The sequence below is a fragment of the Rhinatrema bivittatum genome, chromosome 4 (assembly GCF_901001135.1).
Source record: "Rhinatrema bivittatum chromosome 4, aRhiBiv1.1, whole genome shotgun sequence".
Classification (NCBI taxonomy): domain Eukaryota; kingdom Metazoa; phylum Chordata; class Amphibia; order Gymnophiona; family Rhinatrematidae; genus Rhinatrema; species Rhinatrema bivittatum.
This window is the reverse complement of record NC_042618.1, coordinates 314,116,967-314,134,512: the sequence shown is the minus strand read 5'-3', so window position 1 is coordinate 314,134,512 and position 17,546 is coordinate 314,116,967. Positions and strand designations below refer to the sequence as shown.

General features: G+C 40.2%; 1 protein-coding gene across 3 annotated transcripts in view; it reads right to left on the bottom strand.

Moving 5' to 3' along the window:
* Positions 1 to 17,546, bottom strand: part of TBCD (tubulin folding cofactor D) — a 974,871-nt gene that overhangs the window by 446,770 nt on the left and 510,555 nt on the right. For all 3 annotated transcript variants that reach the window (XM_029600281.1, XM_029600283.1, XM_029600282.1), the window contains exon 19: positions 6,802 to 6,882. In XM_029600281.1, the coding sequence (XP_029456141.1) occupies positions 6,802 to 6,882 (81 nt within the window). The remainder of the gene's footprint in view (positions 1 to 6,801; positions 6,883 to 17,546) is intronic.

Here is a 17,546-nt window from a genome sequence, read left to right as displayed (position 1 = left end):
AGCAACACATGGACATTGCTGGGAGGGCTGTCAGCCTGTGTCCTCCCAGCATCTGGTGTCACTCAGAGCAAAACTGGAAACCAAGCCAAGAGGACAATAAGCATTTACCTCTTCCCAACTATAACTGATACGAAAAACTCAAGCATGCACAGTGGCTTTAAATATCGTGGCGATATTAAATCAGAGGAACAAAAAGGAGGACAACATTTAAAAATCAAAAACATTTTAAATTTTCTAACATCCGAACAATTTCTTATTATCCTCAAAAATTGTAAAAATAGTAAAGTTGGTTTCAAATGTGAAGGATAGAAGCTAGAGAAATGAAAGAAGGTATTCTGGTCCTTAGGTTTAGGAAACAATGTAGTTTCATTTTGTCAGTCTATAGTTTTTTTGGGTTTTTTTGTTTAATTCGAAGGTCCAAAAAAGAAATGATAGTGTAATCAAAATTCATCTGCACTGAAGTCATTCCATCTGCATTTCTAACATCTGTACCTTTACCTAGATCAGCGGTTCTCAACCTATGGGTCACGACCCCGGCGGGGGTCGAACGCCCAAAACACAGGGGTCGCGCGCTCCCGGTCTCTCCCGCTGCCGTTGCCGCCGGGCTGTCAGCACGTTCAAGCCCAGCGGGAACGGCAGCGGCGCTAGAAGAAGCTCTGCACCCGCGGCTGGGCCTTTTCTTCTTCCTGCGCCTGCCCCACCCTCCCGTGACCCGGAACAGGAAGTGAATCGTGGTGCGCGGGAAGGAGAGAGAGCTGCGCCGCGCGAAAAAGTAGCAGCAGCGGCTGCAGCATCGGTCCCCGAGCAATAGAAGCAGCCGGTAATGGAGAAAGGAGACAGCAGCATGAGCCTCCTGCGGCCGATGGGATTCTTCTTTCTTGGCCAGCGGAGGCTGCTGCAGCTCCCATTTGTGCTCGGGGGAGAAGAGGAAGTGAGTGAGAGAAAGAGAGAGAAGCAGCCAGCCAGCCTGTGTGTGACTGACTGGTCAGAGAGCTGATGTGTGTGTGTATGTGAGAGACAATGAAAGTGATTGCTCAGGGAGATGACTGATGTGTATGTGAGAGTGTGAGACATTAGTCAGGGAGGTGACTGATGTGTGTGTGTGAGAGAGAGAAAAAGCATGGAAGTGAGAAGTCTGGGTATGTGAGAAAGCATGGGCATAAGAAGCCTGGTGTTGTGGGGGTGAAAGAAAGCATGGGAGTGAGAAACCAGGGTGAGTGTGCATGCATGAGAGAGAGAGACTGCTTGGTAAGGTGATGGTGTGTGTGAGAGAAAAAGACTGGTGTGTGTGTGTGAATATGAGAGAATGTGATTCAGGGAATGAGAAGCCTGTGCACGTGGAGAGTGAGCATGGAAATGAGAGAGACTGGTGTGTGTGTAACAGAGAGAAAGTGATTATGGGAATGAGAAGCCTGTGCATGTGGAGAGAACAAGCATGGGAGTGAGAGACTGGTGAGTGAGTGAGTGTGTGTGTGGGTGTGTGGGTGTGTGTGAGAGAGAGAGACAGAGAAAGTGATTATGAGAGTGAGAAGCCCATATATATAAGTAGAACACGGGAGTGGGAAGCCTGTGTGTGTGTGTGTGTGTATGGCATGAGAGAAACTGTTCAGGAAGGTGACTGGTGTGTGTGTGTGTGAGAAAGTGATTATGAGAGTGAGAAGCCCGTATATGTAAGTAGAACACGGGAGTGGGAAGCCTGTGTGTGTGTGTGTGTGTGTGTGTGTGTGTGTGTATGGCATGAGAGAAACTGTTCAGGAAGGTGACTGGTGTGTGTGTGCCAAAGACTGTTTGGGAGATGATTGGTGTGTGAGAGACAGAAACTGGTCATGGGGGCATGACTGGTATGGTGTGTGTGTGTGAGAGACATGGGCACTAAGGAAGAGGACCATAAGTATAGAGCTTAGCTTCTACTGCTGCTTCTGGTGAGTGCCACGGCCTGCAGGGAAGGGGAGTAGGAGAGCTGCTGGAGGGGGTAAGTAAAGGTGGCTTTTTAAGTTTATTTTTCTTGACTGCCATTTTAATTGTGTGATGTCTGCTTTTTTAAAATATTTTATTGGTGTTTGGAGAATGTTTAATAGTTTTTATGCGTTTTTAATTGTTGGATGTTCATAGCTGTTTTGAAACATTTATTCTGCTTATTAGTATAGTTTTACAATTATTTCTGTGTGGGGATCTATAGCTGCTTGCTAGTTCTGTTTTCCTAATAAGAGGTGTATTGGTTTTTAGGACCTGATTTAATATTTGTAGTGTTGCCTTTTCATAGATAGGGTTGCTCCTGTTTGAGTGTATTCCATAATACAGGTGTAACTGTGTGCAGATTAGTTTATGTGCATTACTACAGATCCTGGGAGTATGTTAGGTCGGTTCTGTGTCTGTTACCGAGATGAGATATTTTGCTAGCATGTAAGCGTTTGTATCGGTCTTATTTGTTGTGTTTTCTCAGAGGACATGCATTGGTGGTAAACTGCTGTCTTTTCATAAGTAGGGCTATTGAGCCTGGAAATAGAAGGAGTTTGAGTTGCTGTTACTGAGATGTCACTAGAACCAGAATATCTTTTTTGTAGGGTGAGTTGTATGGGGAATGTCATAATTCTGCTTTACATCCATTATTGTGGGTCAGGGGGGTTCCTGTGGATACAAACTGTACTTTTACATCTAGCCCCATGACGATCATGGGTCAGTGTGCCATGCATGTGAGAACCTATGGTGAGTTGAGTTACATTCACATTATAAATGTCATAATTAAATGATAAGTGTGCACTAAAATCCAACCCCATCCATAACCCCGCCCCCATATGACCAAAGCCCCGCCCTCACCCTACCCTCACGGGGCGAGGGCGGGGCGAGGGGTCACCGCAACATGAGGAACTGTATTGCAGGGTCACGGCATTAGAAAGGTTGAGAACCACTGACCTAGATTATAAAATGACTAAAGATCAAGTCCAGATCATGTTAAATATGGGACTTGTTTTCGATAATACTTATCAAACTAAAGATTTTATCAATCCTGCGAATCAGCAGAAATGTGATTTACATTTCACTTCCTGCGCATCAGACTACGTTGTTCATCTTCTGTCCTCACCCATAATTCTGTCGGCAAAACAAATAATTCTCTGAAAGTACACCTTGATGCATAAGAGTTGTTTAAAAACCAAAAAGATTGGCGCATCTTGAGTGTTTCATTGTTTAGATAAACAACATGGTTTTTGAGCATTAAAATGTTTTGCTATTGACAGAATGAGCGGGACATTAGAAGTGGAGATTGTGACAAACTATTAACAATAATTACACAGATGGATTTTTTGACCATACTGTTGAACCTTTGGGTTTAAATTCTACCATAGAATGGGCTTCTTTTCAGCAAGTTTCAAACTGAGCACATTATACCTATTAAGTACTACTGATAAATATTGACTGTTTTTAGTGTATCACATCATAAATATCTGCTTGTGATTTATTTAAACCACTGCACATGCTTAAGCTTTTCATATCAAAGTTACAGTTGAAAGTGTTGCAAAATTCTATGTTTGAGATTGTGTAATGCAGCGAGCATATCATTGACATGTTCATGTCATTGGAGCAACTTTTCATTAAGGTCACTTTTTTTTTTTTTTGTACATAATTTTCTTCTTTGCTGTATCCAGCTTATCCCTGAGGCAGCTAACGTGAAACTGGGCATCACTGACAGGCAATTGAGATCGAATGTCAATAGTATATAGCAATCAGTTTAAAAGAAGAATTTTCTTCTAAAATCAATTTGAAAAATTCTATTGAAAACTTTATTTTGCAATAAAATGTGGCTAGAGGTTTTTACAACCAATGATTACAAAGGTTTGTGTACTCTGACTGCTTGTCAGTAATGGCATGCTCTAAAGTCTGAGGTCTTTTCCTTCTTGTAAGTAAGAACTTGGGTTTGGTTTCACTAAGCATTGGTTCAAATTGTTCAGTGAAGATTTGTTTGTGTGTATGATTCTCTTATCTAAACAAACTCCATTGTGCTACAAATCTTGAACAAAAAATGGGTTTGTCAATAGGCACACTAGACCTGTGCTAAGGCAGCAAAAATCAGGGAGCAGCAGACTGGCTGAAGCTTTGCTGCCTTCCAGCTGAGTCAAATCTCAATTAGCAGAGAACAACTCTCTGCTTCTTGATCCAGCCCCTCCCCTCCTCTTCCAGGCAGCATACAAGGAACAGGATGAGAGGGTTGAACCTAGAACAGAAAGAGCAAAGGGACTTCCGAAAAAGTAAGTCATGTACTTTTACAAGAACAGTGCCAGAAAAAGCACTCTCTGGATACTGATAATATACAGGGACCTTCATTTTCATTTTACCCAGGAATTTATCACTGTTTATTATGACAACAAAAATGGGAGAAATTGTGGGAAAAAGACCACAGGTAAATATATATGTTCTTTTAATAAACACTGATAAATTCTGATAACTGAAGATGTACTATATGTACCTGAATTAGCTGACAGTTTCCAAACTAAGAGATACTGGATTGAAAGTGATTATTGGCAGACAGTTGCAATGTCTAAAATAGCAAAAAACTTTTGTACACTGCATAAAGACATTGGCATTTATCAGATGAATGCTAAGTAGTTATAGAAGTGGGTGATCATGCAAATACTTACAAGCAATTAATGCCAAGTTGCAGCACAAATGCCTTACACATTTGAAATATGACATTCTAAAATCTATCAGTAAAAGTGGGAAAATCAAAGATATTCACTTGAAGACCGGAGCTCTAGATACATATGAAGATTGAATCTAAATTTAACAATCAAGAAAACCATTGGAGGCAATTTCCAATGAATCAAGCAAAAAACCACTGGAACTAATACACATCGATTTATGCAGACCCATGGCAGTGGATTCTATTGGTGGTAGCTGGTATATATTTGTCACTGTATATTTTACATTATTTTCTATGATACTATGATTGCAGCCAGAAGTTGCATGTATTTTATCTGAAGCACAAAGATGAAGTCCCAAATATTTTCAATGACTATGTCAGATACTCAGAATGCCAAATGGGCAAGAATGAGAGCGATTAACATGACTGATAATTTCATGAAGGAGTGTGGCAACAGAATCAGAGGGAACAACAACATGAAGGTTAAAGTTCACAAGTATAAAGGTAAAGGAAGATGATTCGAGGAAAAAAGAAAGCCAGGAATCTAAATCAGCAAGTACAGTGTAGTGGGGGAGGTGGTGGCAGGACTTATTAGGGGGGTGACAGCTCACCCATAACTGGAGAAAAAGTAGAGTGAAAAGATGGATAGACTGGCCTTCAAATGAAGAAAAGAAGTGGGCTTGAAATCAACAGGAGGATGAGAGTAGCCACTTGATACCACCACCACCACAGTCTGAGCATGGATTTTAGGAGAAATCATAACCTCTAGGACAGAGAGCAATGGAAGTAGATTCATCATGATAGTTTTCACAAAGATGAATTATGCTGTTTATGTACTGTGTTCACAGTTTTGAGGAGAATGATCTTGATGGCACTGCCATCTTCCTATTGGAAAGGGAGATTTAAGTTCCTGACAGTTCTACCTGATCAACTGGCTCTTCAATAGCAGAAAAGTATGCAGAAAAAAAATCAAAACATGTACAGGAAAGTATTAATACCAATATGTTATATCTTCAGGAAGAGCTTCAAAGTTAATTGGAGTCAAGGAGTCCAAAAATATCACTAACCATGCCACTTCTGGTATATGAACCTAAACTGTCTCTGCCATTTCACTCCCAAATAATGCTGGCAAAAAAGTGTGTTAGAACTGAACAGACATACCTACTTAACTATCATCAGTGAGATCTTTGTACAATATTAGAGGACAGAAGCAGGCAACGGAAGATGATTTGCTTAAAGGAATACAATACATAACAGCAGCTGTTGACCAAGCTGTCCAGTTGTTCCTGTCTACTGATGGCATATTAAATCTCTTCTCTTCTCCTTCTTTAGTCTTTAATACTACCCTCTATATCCACCCTACATTTGCTTGAATCCTGTCAATGTTTTGCTTGCTACCATCTCTGCTAGTAGGGTGCTGCAAGGATCAACTACCTTCTCAGTAAAGAAGTATTTCCAGACATGTCCTCCTTCAAATTTCCTATCAGGACATCTGTTCGTTGCGCCTCTACTTTTATGTAAAAAAGCTATCTCCTTTGCTTAACTGAACCATACTAGATATTCAAGTGTTTGAAGGGAAAGAGGGGATTGATACATTCTTCTAACCTAGGATATGAGTTCATTGTGATACAAAAGCTCAAAATAATGGAGAATAAGGAGCTACCATTATCAGAGCTTTTTTTTTTTCCCCACCTTTTGAGATATTTCAAAAATAGATTACATTCATGTACTGTAGAAATTTCACTATCCATAAAAGTTTGTACCTCAGGCAATGGTGAATGAAGTCATTTCACCAAGGTCACAAGGAGTGTCAGCAGGATTTGAACCTAGCTTCCCTGATTCATAGCCTGCTGTTCTAACCACTTGGCTACACATAATCAAATACAAAAACAGGATTACTTGCCTAAGACCTCTCAGAGGATTTTTACAAGTTCTCCTTCAGAATCTGTTTGAAGGTAAGCTAGTTGGATAGTCACAGTAAAGATGTTAAACAAATCTACATTATAATATATTTATACCTTAACCCTGACTTTCCAATTTAAAGGCCATCTTTAGCTCCTTCTTATGTCTCTCCCCTACAGTTTTGGTTGTTGTATACCAACATTCAACTGAAATGACACAGCTCATATGCTAACTACAGAAACGTGTAGAAGCTTGGAACATACCTGTCCCAATGGTTGATCTTCCTGTTAATCAGATGGTCTATCATTGGCAGGGTATATTCTGGGAAACCAGCAATATAAACACTAAAAAAAAGAAGTCACAGATGAGGAACACCACACCACACATTAACATAGGTACAAATTAGACTATTCAAATACAATACAACTCAACAAATGTGAAGCAATGTTTTTTTAATCACTGACATTCAGCAGGTGAAAACTGCAAAATATATTAAATACAAATTAAATATATAACAAAACAAATTATTACAAGGCTCCAATCACATACACATAATAAAGTAATTAGCAAAGAGATGGGAATGCAATAAATGTGACCAGTTCAATATATATCACTGTTAAAATGGACCTCAAAAGATTTTCAAATTGATGCATTTCAGAAATAAGCATGCAGCAATACTAGAACTGATGTTACAGTAGCTCATTTCAGTAACAGATCACTACAAGAAAGATCCTGATGTCAAGAGAATATACAATATTTTAAGGATGCAGTAGCAAGGCTTAAACTCTCCCAGATCCTGCAGATAAGTAGACAATAAGAGCAAAATTTAATGAGGTCAAGAGATGCTGAAAACAAAGCAAATCCTTGGCCCTGAACTCTTCCAGATTATCCAAGTCAACACAACATAAATCAAATGTCTGCAGCAACTTCATTGTGGAAGTCAATTTCTGCATTAGAACAACTTCATGAAGATGAAAAACTACAAAAATCTTCATTCAAGTTATACAGGTCATTATGGTACAAATGGAATTTGCATGAATACCACTGTAGAAGTAGATTTTTACCTAATATTAAAAAAAACAAACAAACCAGAATTATTCAAAAATAAGTTTCACCCGCTTTGGAGGCAATTTTCTAAACTGTGCAGGCAAGTACAAAGTCCACAGGTACTTTTACCTGTGGATTTCATACTAGTTCTGAAAGGAAAAGTAAATGTCCCTTTGAAAACTGCCCAAGGAAAAAGTATTTGCAGAGATTTGCACCTGCTTTTCCTGTGAATACTTTATTCAACCAACACATGCATACTTTAAAAACAAAACAAAAAAAACCTGTGTGTGTTGTTGCCTACCCCAACCTAACTCTGCCCTGGGAATGCCTCCATTAAAATGCAGTAAACATATGGGCATTGTATAACATTGTGCATACTTTTACCTGCATACAGAGTGGGCAATTTTCAAAAAATCTTTCCATCCATGCAAATACCTAATGGCTTTGTAAAAGTTGTCCTCTCTGTGCTTATGGAAAAGCATTTATTAAATTTGACACTTGCGCTTTAAGATTATGGACATCATCATGACAGGAATCTATTTCTGCAATACCACCATTTTTTAAGTGAATTCCTCCATAACAAAAGCAAAAGAGAAAAGTACCTAAAGGACACAAAGAACTGGGCAAAGCTTCAGACCATCTAGTACTTGACCATAGGAAACAATTGTTATCTTGATTTTGCTACCATGAATCTACAAATTAAAAAGTTAATGAACCTCATCTGTGACCATACACCTTGACCTTCTTTAGTTAGGATAGTCTGCATATGAAAAATGAGGCTTAAAAAAATAAGCAGAATTCTCCTACAAAAATTATGGTAGACTAATGGTTTGTTTGTAACACTAGTATTAGAAAAACCAGAAAATGCTACATTATGGTCACCACAGTATCCATATCTTGGGACACTACCACACTGAGCTACAACCACTTTACAAATGAAAATTAAGGAATAGAGGCTAAATGAGGATATCATGAAAATTTCAACAATAGGATAAAAGTCACGGGAGCAGAAACTACAAAATAGAAGATGAAGATAAAAAGCACAAAGGTAGAAGTCAGGTGGAACAAAAAATACAGAGCAGGGTAAATGAAGGATTAATCTGAGACATTTCAAAGAAATTCCATCGATTGGAAGAATGACTTCATAAGCTGTGCTAGTACTACCCAGATTCCATGGCAGTAATGGTTGGCTCTAGGAAGCCTCGTATGCCATAAGCCCTTCATGAACTTTGATATTGAAGGATAAGTGGTAATTAGTTTCCCTTCCATGTGGACATGGTAAGCCACTATAGCACTAAAATGCACCTTGTCTGAGGAGATACTGAGACCCAAGAAGGAAAGGGAGACTAAGTACTGAAGCAACTCCCATGGTTCACAAGCAAATGGGTCCAATGAGCCCTGTTGATAACAGGATGAAAAGTTTCTATTTAAAGTTGTAAGCCCATCTCTGCTGAAGGCTTCCTCATGGAAAGCAACATGTCTTCATCTTCCTTGGGCAAGAATAGAGAAGTGATTATCAAGAGCTCAACATCCATGTCTTGAAATTGAGAGGAAGAAGTTTTGAATGATACAGTCCGTCCTCTTCTTGAGTGAATAATGTCAGATCAATCCCAAGATGGATCGCACAGGTACAAGAAACACACCAGTCTAGGCCATGCTGGAGCAATAAGTATCAAGCAAGCCTGATCTTCAAGCACGTTCTGCACATTCCTGGCCATTAACGGATATAATGGAAAAACATACATGAGATCTTAATTGAAGATGAGCAGAAAAGCATCTGGAGAGAATCTGCATTTGCTTTGAAGAATAGAACAAAACCTTCCCACTTTTCTATTTTATTCTGATGTGAACAGATTGATCAATGGATGTTGCCAAAGACTGAATAATCTGTCTGCCAATGTCTGATGTAGCGACCACTTGCAAGGAAGAAATATTCTGCTCAGATGATCCACTAATTTGTTGGAAATCCCCAGAAGATAGATAGCTTGCAGGAAAGCCTGCTGTTTGCAAGATCACTCCCAAATTCTTAAGGACTCATGGTACAGGGTCCATAATCCTATAACACCCTTGCTTGTTGATATAGAATATAGAGACTTATTTTGGTTTAGATGGAATTTATCTTTCCCCTGAGGAGATGCGTCAAAATTCTGACTGCTCAAAACTCTAACGGATAGATTTGAAAAAGCTGTTCCAGTGATGACCAGGTTCCAAGGTTCAGAAGGGAACTGTGTGCATCCTCCCACCTCTTAGTGGACGCAACTGTTGCCAGTGTCACTTGGCAGGACAGCAAATAAAAGGGGGTCCCCATTTCTAAGATGTTTGAGTCTAGCCATCAGTGAAGAGGCATCTTAATTTCCTCAGAAATATTTACCAGGGTTAACAAGGGTGGGAAAAACCGGCCCCAGTGGGTGCGAGGACCCCATTGGAGAATTGTCATATGGAGGGGTAGGTTAGGAGCTCCACATGAACCACCACCATGCGGCTAAGGACAACCAACACTTTTAGCTGGAGCTCAATCCCTTCATATCGGTCGTTGAATCAGGGATTGGAGGCAGCATGCTTATTCTGTTGGGAGAAACACTTTTTGGATGGAATCAGATTCGATTTCTTGAAATCCAAAATGAAACCCAGTGACTGAAGAAGTTGAATAGTCTTAAGTAATGAATTCATCACTCCTCCTGGGAAGTTCCCGTCACTAGCAAGTCATCCAGGTAATGGACAGTAGATGCCCTAATGTGTAAGATGTGCCGCTACTACTACTACCAGGCATTTGGTGAAGATGCTCAATGCCGCTGAAAGTCCGAAAGGGAGTTTGTTGTACTGGAAGTGAAATTAATCCATCCCAAAATGAAAATAGTGCCAATGGGAGGGAGGAATGAGTATGTGAGAATATGCGTCCCTAAGATTCAGGACATACATCCAATTTCCCACCTGAGTAAAAGGCAGGATGGTGTAGAGGGAATTCAATTTTAATTCCTCCAGTAACAGGTTCTTGTTCTGGCTTCATAAATTCAGGATGGGCCTGAAACCCTCCAATTTTTTAGGGAGAAGGAAATAGCAGAAATAGAACCCTTGGTCCTGTTAGTCGGAAGGGACAGGTACTAGCACCCATTTTGAGATAAGTTGAGTTATGTGAGACAGATCAAGATTGAGCAATGGGGGAAGGGTCAAAAGCCAGGAGAAGCACAAACAATTATGTAGTAAATGTTGGCAGAAAAAGAACCAAGCGGTCTATCCAGTCTGATCAGGAACCTTTTTAATTATTTTATATTTTATTCTTAGGGTAATTATTGCTCTGTGTGATTACCCCAGTCAACATGAGTTTTCCTTTTCTTCACCTCCATCATTTAGCCACTAGGAATCCTCTATTTATCCCATGCCTTTTTGAATTGCATTACTGATTTTATCTTCGCTACCTCCTCTGAGAGGGCATTCTATACATCCACCACCCTTTCCATGAAGAAATACTTGACCTCATTGGAGCTTCATATTATGACCCCTTGTTCTACAGTTTTATTTCCACCAAAAAAGGTTTGATTTCTGTGCATTAAATACCTTTCAGGCATTTGAAAGTCTGTATCTTATTACACCTGTCCCTACTCCCTTCCAGCCTATACATATTTAGGTCCTTCAATCTTATTCATAACTCTTTTGGTGCAAATCCCACATCATTTTGTTTGGCTTTTTCTGGACCGCTTCCATCCTGTCTCTATCCTTTTTATTTATTTTTGAGATGCAGTAACCAGAATCAACAATCGAGTACCCAATTGTCTTTGGTGATCTTTCACCACTCCTCCAGCAGAGGTGAATCCTCCCTCTACCTACTAAAGTGTAGAATTCTGGACATCACAGTTGGGCAAAAACCGGGCCCAGGTTTGGGCTGGGTCTCTTGCTGTGTTTTCAGCTGATGTCTCTCAAGCTGACATCCGTGAGCCAGAAGTTGCTGCTGTGGAAGCACAGTTGGAGCATGATGGAATTACTGGAAAGGGAATCTCTGGAAAAAGAGCATTTAAAAGTGAAGTAAGGATGTCTCAATGATGACTATTACCAAAAGTCCATCAAGAAAAGTTAGACTGACACAGGAGAGCACTCCAGGAGAGAGAGGGTGCCAGCATGGCCATTTGGCTAGGGCCTACAATGCTCAAGGGGCCTTCTTTTGTTGGGAAAAAATTTTTAAAAAGCTAAATATATCCATTTTTAACATGTATAAATAAAAATTTCAATTGTAATTGAAGAATTTGCTAACAAAAAAGCTCATAAATCTTTCTTAAATAAATAAAAATTATTTGGGAAACTTAGAAAATGATTTCGCTTATTAAGTATCACATCAGAACCTTACATAGGGGCCTACTTTTCTTAGCTGGCATAGGCCTAATTCCTGCTCTCTCCGGCCCTGGCCACATGTTGGCTCCTGGATTTGAGCAATCATCTCCCTAAGTTTCTCTTCAAAGAGATGATCCCCAATGCACGGCAGATTTGCCAAAGATCTGTCTGCAGTGGCTAACGATTCATACATTTAATGAATGAAATGAATTTCAAATTCTTCAGTGTCCAGAAAAGCTTGTGCCAGGGTGAACTGTGTCCATGAGTCTCATGGAACTTTCAGTTTCTGAGTCCAATCATGTAAGTACTGAACCATATACAACTGGTGAACTGCAATGTGGACACTGGGCATCGAGCTCTGGAAACATTTTTCCCCAAGTTATCTATCAGTCTAGGATCTTTCCTGGAGGAGAGCTGAAGATCCTTGTCTTCTTTGCCTATTTCAATGCTAATTCCACCACAATTGATTGGTAAGGCAGTTGCATCATCCCAAAGCCCAGAGTCTTCTGAATTCTGTATTTTTGCTAGCCAGAAGTCTGGATTTTCCTACATTCTCGACTAACTCTTGCAGGATTGACCACAGGGAAAATCCGACAGTTGCTCAAACACGCAAAGACACTTGCAAAACAGGAAAGTTATAGCCCAGTAAGGAGGTTGTGTTCAAGACTGAAGTAGCCCAGATGTGAATGACTCTAAACTTCCTGTACCATTTGCTAACAAGCAGGTTGTGAATACAAAGAGAAATTAAAGTAAAAAAAAAAAAAACCACCACACTTTAAAATGCCTATATGAGAATGCCAGAAGTCTGAACAGTAAGACTGGTGAGTTAGAATGTACAGCATTATAAGAGGATATAGACATTTCAGGTTTCACTGATAATTTTGAGTATAGATTGCTCCCCTGATGCAGGAACTACAGTCATGCCAAAAGGCTGTATGTTGGGACGTTCTGATGGATTGTAAGACTCTTCAAGGTGCTTTTAATTTGGGGAAATACCACGTTACTGAGTGATGCTCAAATTCATTTTGGATTGAAAATTTTGAGATATTGGTTGCCAGGGTCATGGTCCTGCAACCGGGAAGTGGACGTTCGTAACTTTGCATCTTTGAGGTGGTTTTGGATGCACAGTGACAGCTGCTTTGAGTGGATAAAGGCCAGCGAACGAGAATGTTAGAATCACCTCTTGCTGTTACTTGGATATTGACTTTGGAAGCACATTCTTTGTGCAGTGGAATTACAGAGACTGCCAGAACAGTTTTTTTGTTTGTTTTTTTTAAGAGGAGCTAGCACAATACCATACAAACCTTTTTTGTGGATACTGGTCTCAGCTTTTTTATATTTTTGAACTGTAACATTGGACATTTCATCCTATTAACATCTGGTTTTCCCAAGTTAAGTGCACTTTTTCTGGTTGTGGGTTATTCAACATGATTTTATAAGAATGGTTGTTTAGGTGAGGAGTGTAACAGTGAATGATGAGAGAGCCGTAGAGTGTGTATGTGAGGTTTTATTATAAGATATTGGGGTATTTATTGTAAATCGCTCAGAGCCCTGTGCACCAAACAATTCATAAATTTTAATAAAATAAAGGTACAGTTAAAAGAGCTAAAACATGAAATCGCGAATCTATTAGTAATTTGTAATATATGATTTAAAACTGCTACGATTCTTGAAGACTGGAAGGTGGACAATGTGATACCAATTTTTAAAAAGGGCTCTAGGGGTGATCCAGGAAACTATAAGCTGTTGCGCCTGATGTCAGTGCCAGTAAAAAATAGAAGTAGTCACTCTTAAAATCAAAATCACTGGTCATATAGATAGACATGGCTTAATGGGGAAGAGTTAACATGGTTTTAGCAATGGCAAGTCTTGTCTTACCAATTTTTTAGAATTTTTTTTGAAGGTGTAAACATGTAGATAAAGGTGAGCCAGTTGATATAATATATTTAGATTTTTAGAAGGCATCTGACAAAATCTCCCAATGTAGACTCTTCAGGAAATTACAAGCAGGGTTCTATTGTGAATTTGTAACTGGTAAAAAGGCTGGAAATATAAGATAGAACTATATGGTCACAAGAGGGAGTGTACAGAAAACTCCCTCAGACTACCTTAAAGGATTGGGTCGGCGCTAATTTCTGAAAGTAAAATGTGCGGCTTGGCTGCACATTTTTCTTTCTGAATGGCGCGCGCATACTTAATAGGGCCATCAACATGCATCTGCATGTTGAGGGCGCTATTAGGTGCCGCGGTTTGGACACGCGTTTTCCTTCCCTTACTAAATAAGGGGTAAGGGAAAACACGCGTCCAAGAGCAGGCTAACGGTGCGCTCCGTTGGAGCGCACTGTACTGTATCGGCCTGATTGTAAATAAAGTGCACTTAAGAAACAACCAGAGTCTGCCTCCTGTTTCCTCTGGCTGTTATCAAGGCACCTACCACTCGGGCTACCACAGGTCACTTTCCCCAAATGGAGAGAGGTCATTAGTGGAATGCTACAGGAATTGGATACTGGGACCTGTGTAGTTTAACAATGAGTGAGGTGATAATATTGTGTCATCTGCAAATTTGATTCTAATTTAATAAAACAGCAGAAGATTGCGAGGAACTGCAGAAGGACCATGTGAGAGTAGGAGACTGGGCAACTGCATGGCAGATTAAATTTCTTGTGAAAAATGCAAATAGATTCACACACGGGAAAGCCCCAACTAAAGGTACATGTTGCTGGGTTCTGTATAAGGAGTTTTTAACCAAGAAAAGGACCTTGGAGTCCTTATGGACAATACGCATTGAAATCTTCAGCTCAATGTGCGGTGGGAGTCCAAAAATCAATGAGAATGTTAGGAATGATCTGACAAGGAATGGAAAATAAAACAGAAAATATGTGGCCTCTGTACTGAGCAATTGTGCAACCGCACCATGAGTACTGTGTGCAGTTTTGGTGGCCCCATCTCAAGACAGACATAGCAGAACTAGAAAAGGTGTTAAATGTTAAATCTGTTAAATGCTATTGTTACATTCTATGTTACTTGTAATAATGTTCAATGGTTTATTGTTATTGTTCCATGTTCTATGTAAAAAAACCCAGGTCTAACTTCCCAGACCAGGGCAACCTCTTTCGTTACTTGTAAACCGGACTGATTTGTATTGCATACAGGAATTCCGGTATATAAAAATTTAAAATAAATAAATAAAAGGTGCAGAGGAGGGAAAACAAAATTATAAAGGGGATGGAACATCTCTCATATGATGAATGGCTACGTAGGCTAGGGCTCTTCAGTTTGGAAAAGAGGTGGCTGACAGAGGACATATTAGAACTTTATAAATCATGATTGGGGTAGAATGGTTATTTACCTTTTAAAACACTAAAACAATCAGCAGAATCAAAACAAATCCTAGATAGTACGTTTTACACAGCGCACTGTCAAGCTGTGGAATCTATGGTCAAAAGGACATGACCAAAGCAACTAGCATAGTGGGGTTTAACACTATGCTAGTGTTTTTCCTGGAGGAAAAATCATGTTATTAGCCAGGTAGACTAAAGAAAGCTATTGCTATCCCTGAGACTGAGTAACAGGAATTAGACCTACTTTATGGGATCTGCCAGGTACTTTCAACCTGGATTGAACATAGGATGCTGAGCTCGATGGACCTTGGTCTGACCCCACATAGCAATTTGTTTGTTCTTATTGCGATTGCTGCAGGTTACAATGACGTTTACAGGATCTGGAGCAAACCAAAGACTTCTGTGTGGGGGATCCTTGTCCTTATGAACATCAAGTCCTAAGGCCTTTCCTAACTTATCCAGAAACCCTGAGTAGGAGAGGTCTTCAGGCAGTGACGAGTGCTCAGTAGGTTCAGGTAGGGGTCTAAAGGAATCCTTGTCAATTCTTTCGCTGGTTCGAGGGGTGAAGGACCCAAATGATAACACAGACAATTAAGGCAGGGTCCTCTGTCGCCTTATAGGCAACTATTCCTCAAAATGACTTCCAACTGACTGGATTGCTCAGCAAAAAAGTAGTAAGGGCTAGAATCCACCCATGGGAGTTCTGATGCGACATCCCTCAGTGTAGGGGTGGAAAGGGAATCCCCCTTGTAAGAGCAAATACAATACTTTGGACAGGTTGGAAAGCACCTTCCTTGTTTTTAGCTGCGAGGGAAACAAAAAAAGTCTTCACCAACCATGCCACTTGATCTAAAGTTTGCTATGTCCTCTGGCAAGAAATTGAGGGAGGAACATTTTCTTCTGAAATTAATATAGGTTCTTCTTGAAGGGCTCCCTCTGGACTCTGGAGCAGGTGCACTGAGGGATGCATAGAGATAGCAGCACCACTGAACAAGTACGATGTGGTGTCTCCAGATGAATACCTTTTTCCAAATGTCTTAATAGTGATATTTATTTATTTATTTATTTATTTCAGATTTTTATATACCGGCATTCGAGACAGCAGTCACATCATGCTGGTTCACATAGAACAGGGGTGCATAGTAAACATAACTATAACAATGGTGCTGAAAAGGCAGTTACATATAACAGGGTGATAAGAACTTGGCTGAGAAGGAAGAGAAAGGACAGGTTATTAATTCACACAGGTAAACGATAGAAGATATGGTTAAACAAGGTGTAGTTGGAGATTAGTTGACCATGTTGGCGTCCGGGAAAGCTTGTATGAATATCCAGGTCTTTAGTCTTTTTTTGAAGGTTGAGATGCATGGTTCTGTTCTGAGATTTGAGGGGATGGAGTTCCATAACGGAGGAATGGCTGTAGAGAAAGCCCGGTCTCTTAGTGTGCAGTGTCTAGTAGATTTGGACGGTGGTACCTGTAGCGATCCCTTGTATGCATCTCTTGTCGGTCTTGACGAATTGTGTAGTCGGAGAGGGATCTGTAGGTCAATGGGAGCCAGTTGGTGGATGATTTTGTATGTGGTAAGAATGGCCTTATATATTATTCTAAAGTGTATAGGTAGCCAATGGAGGCTCTTTAGAATCGGGGTTATGTGGTCCCTTCTCCTGGTATTTGTCAGAATTCGTGCAGCTGCATTTTGCACCATCTGAAGCGGTTTGGTGTATGAAGCGGGAAGGCCGAGTAGGATGGTGTTACAATAGTCTAATTTTGAAAAAATGATTGCTTGTAGAATGGTTCTGAAATCTTGGGCATGGAAAAGAGGTCTAATTCTTTTCAGCACTTGTAGTTGGTAGAAACAGTCTTTGGTGGTTTTGTTAATGGTGGCTTTAAAATTCAGGCGATTATCAATTAGGACTCCTAGGTCTCTCACTTGTGTGATTGTTGGCGTGGCTTGTTGTGCAGAGGTGATGGTGCTATTTTCTGAGGCGATGAGCAGGAGTTCAGTTTTGCTGGAATTTAATACCAGGTTTAGGCTGGTGAGGAGGAGTTTAATTTTTTGAAGGCATGTATCCCAGTAAGCCAGAGTTTTTGCGAAGGAATCCTTAATGGGTATCAGGACCTGTATATCGTCCGCGTAAAGGAAGTGTTTGAGGTTAAGGTCGGTGAGAAGTTGGCATAACGGTATAAGGTAAATGTTAAATAAAGTAGGAGACAGGGAGGACCCCTGTGGGACTCCTACTGACGACGGATGTTGAGAGGATTCTTTGTTCTGTATCTTGACCTTGTATCCTCTATT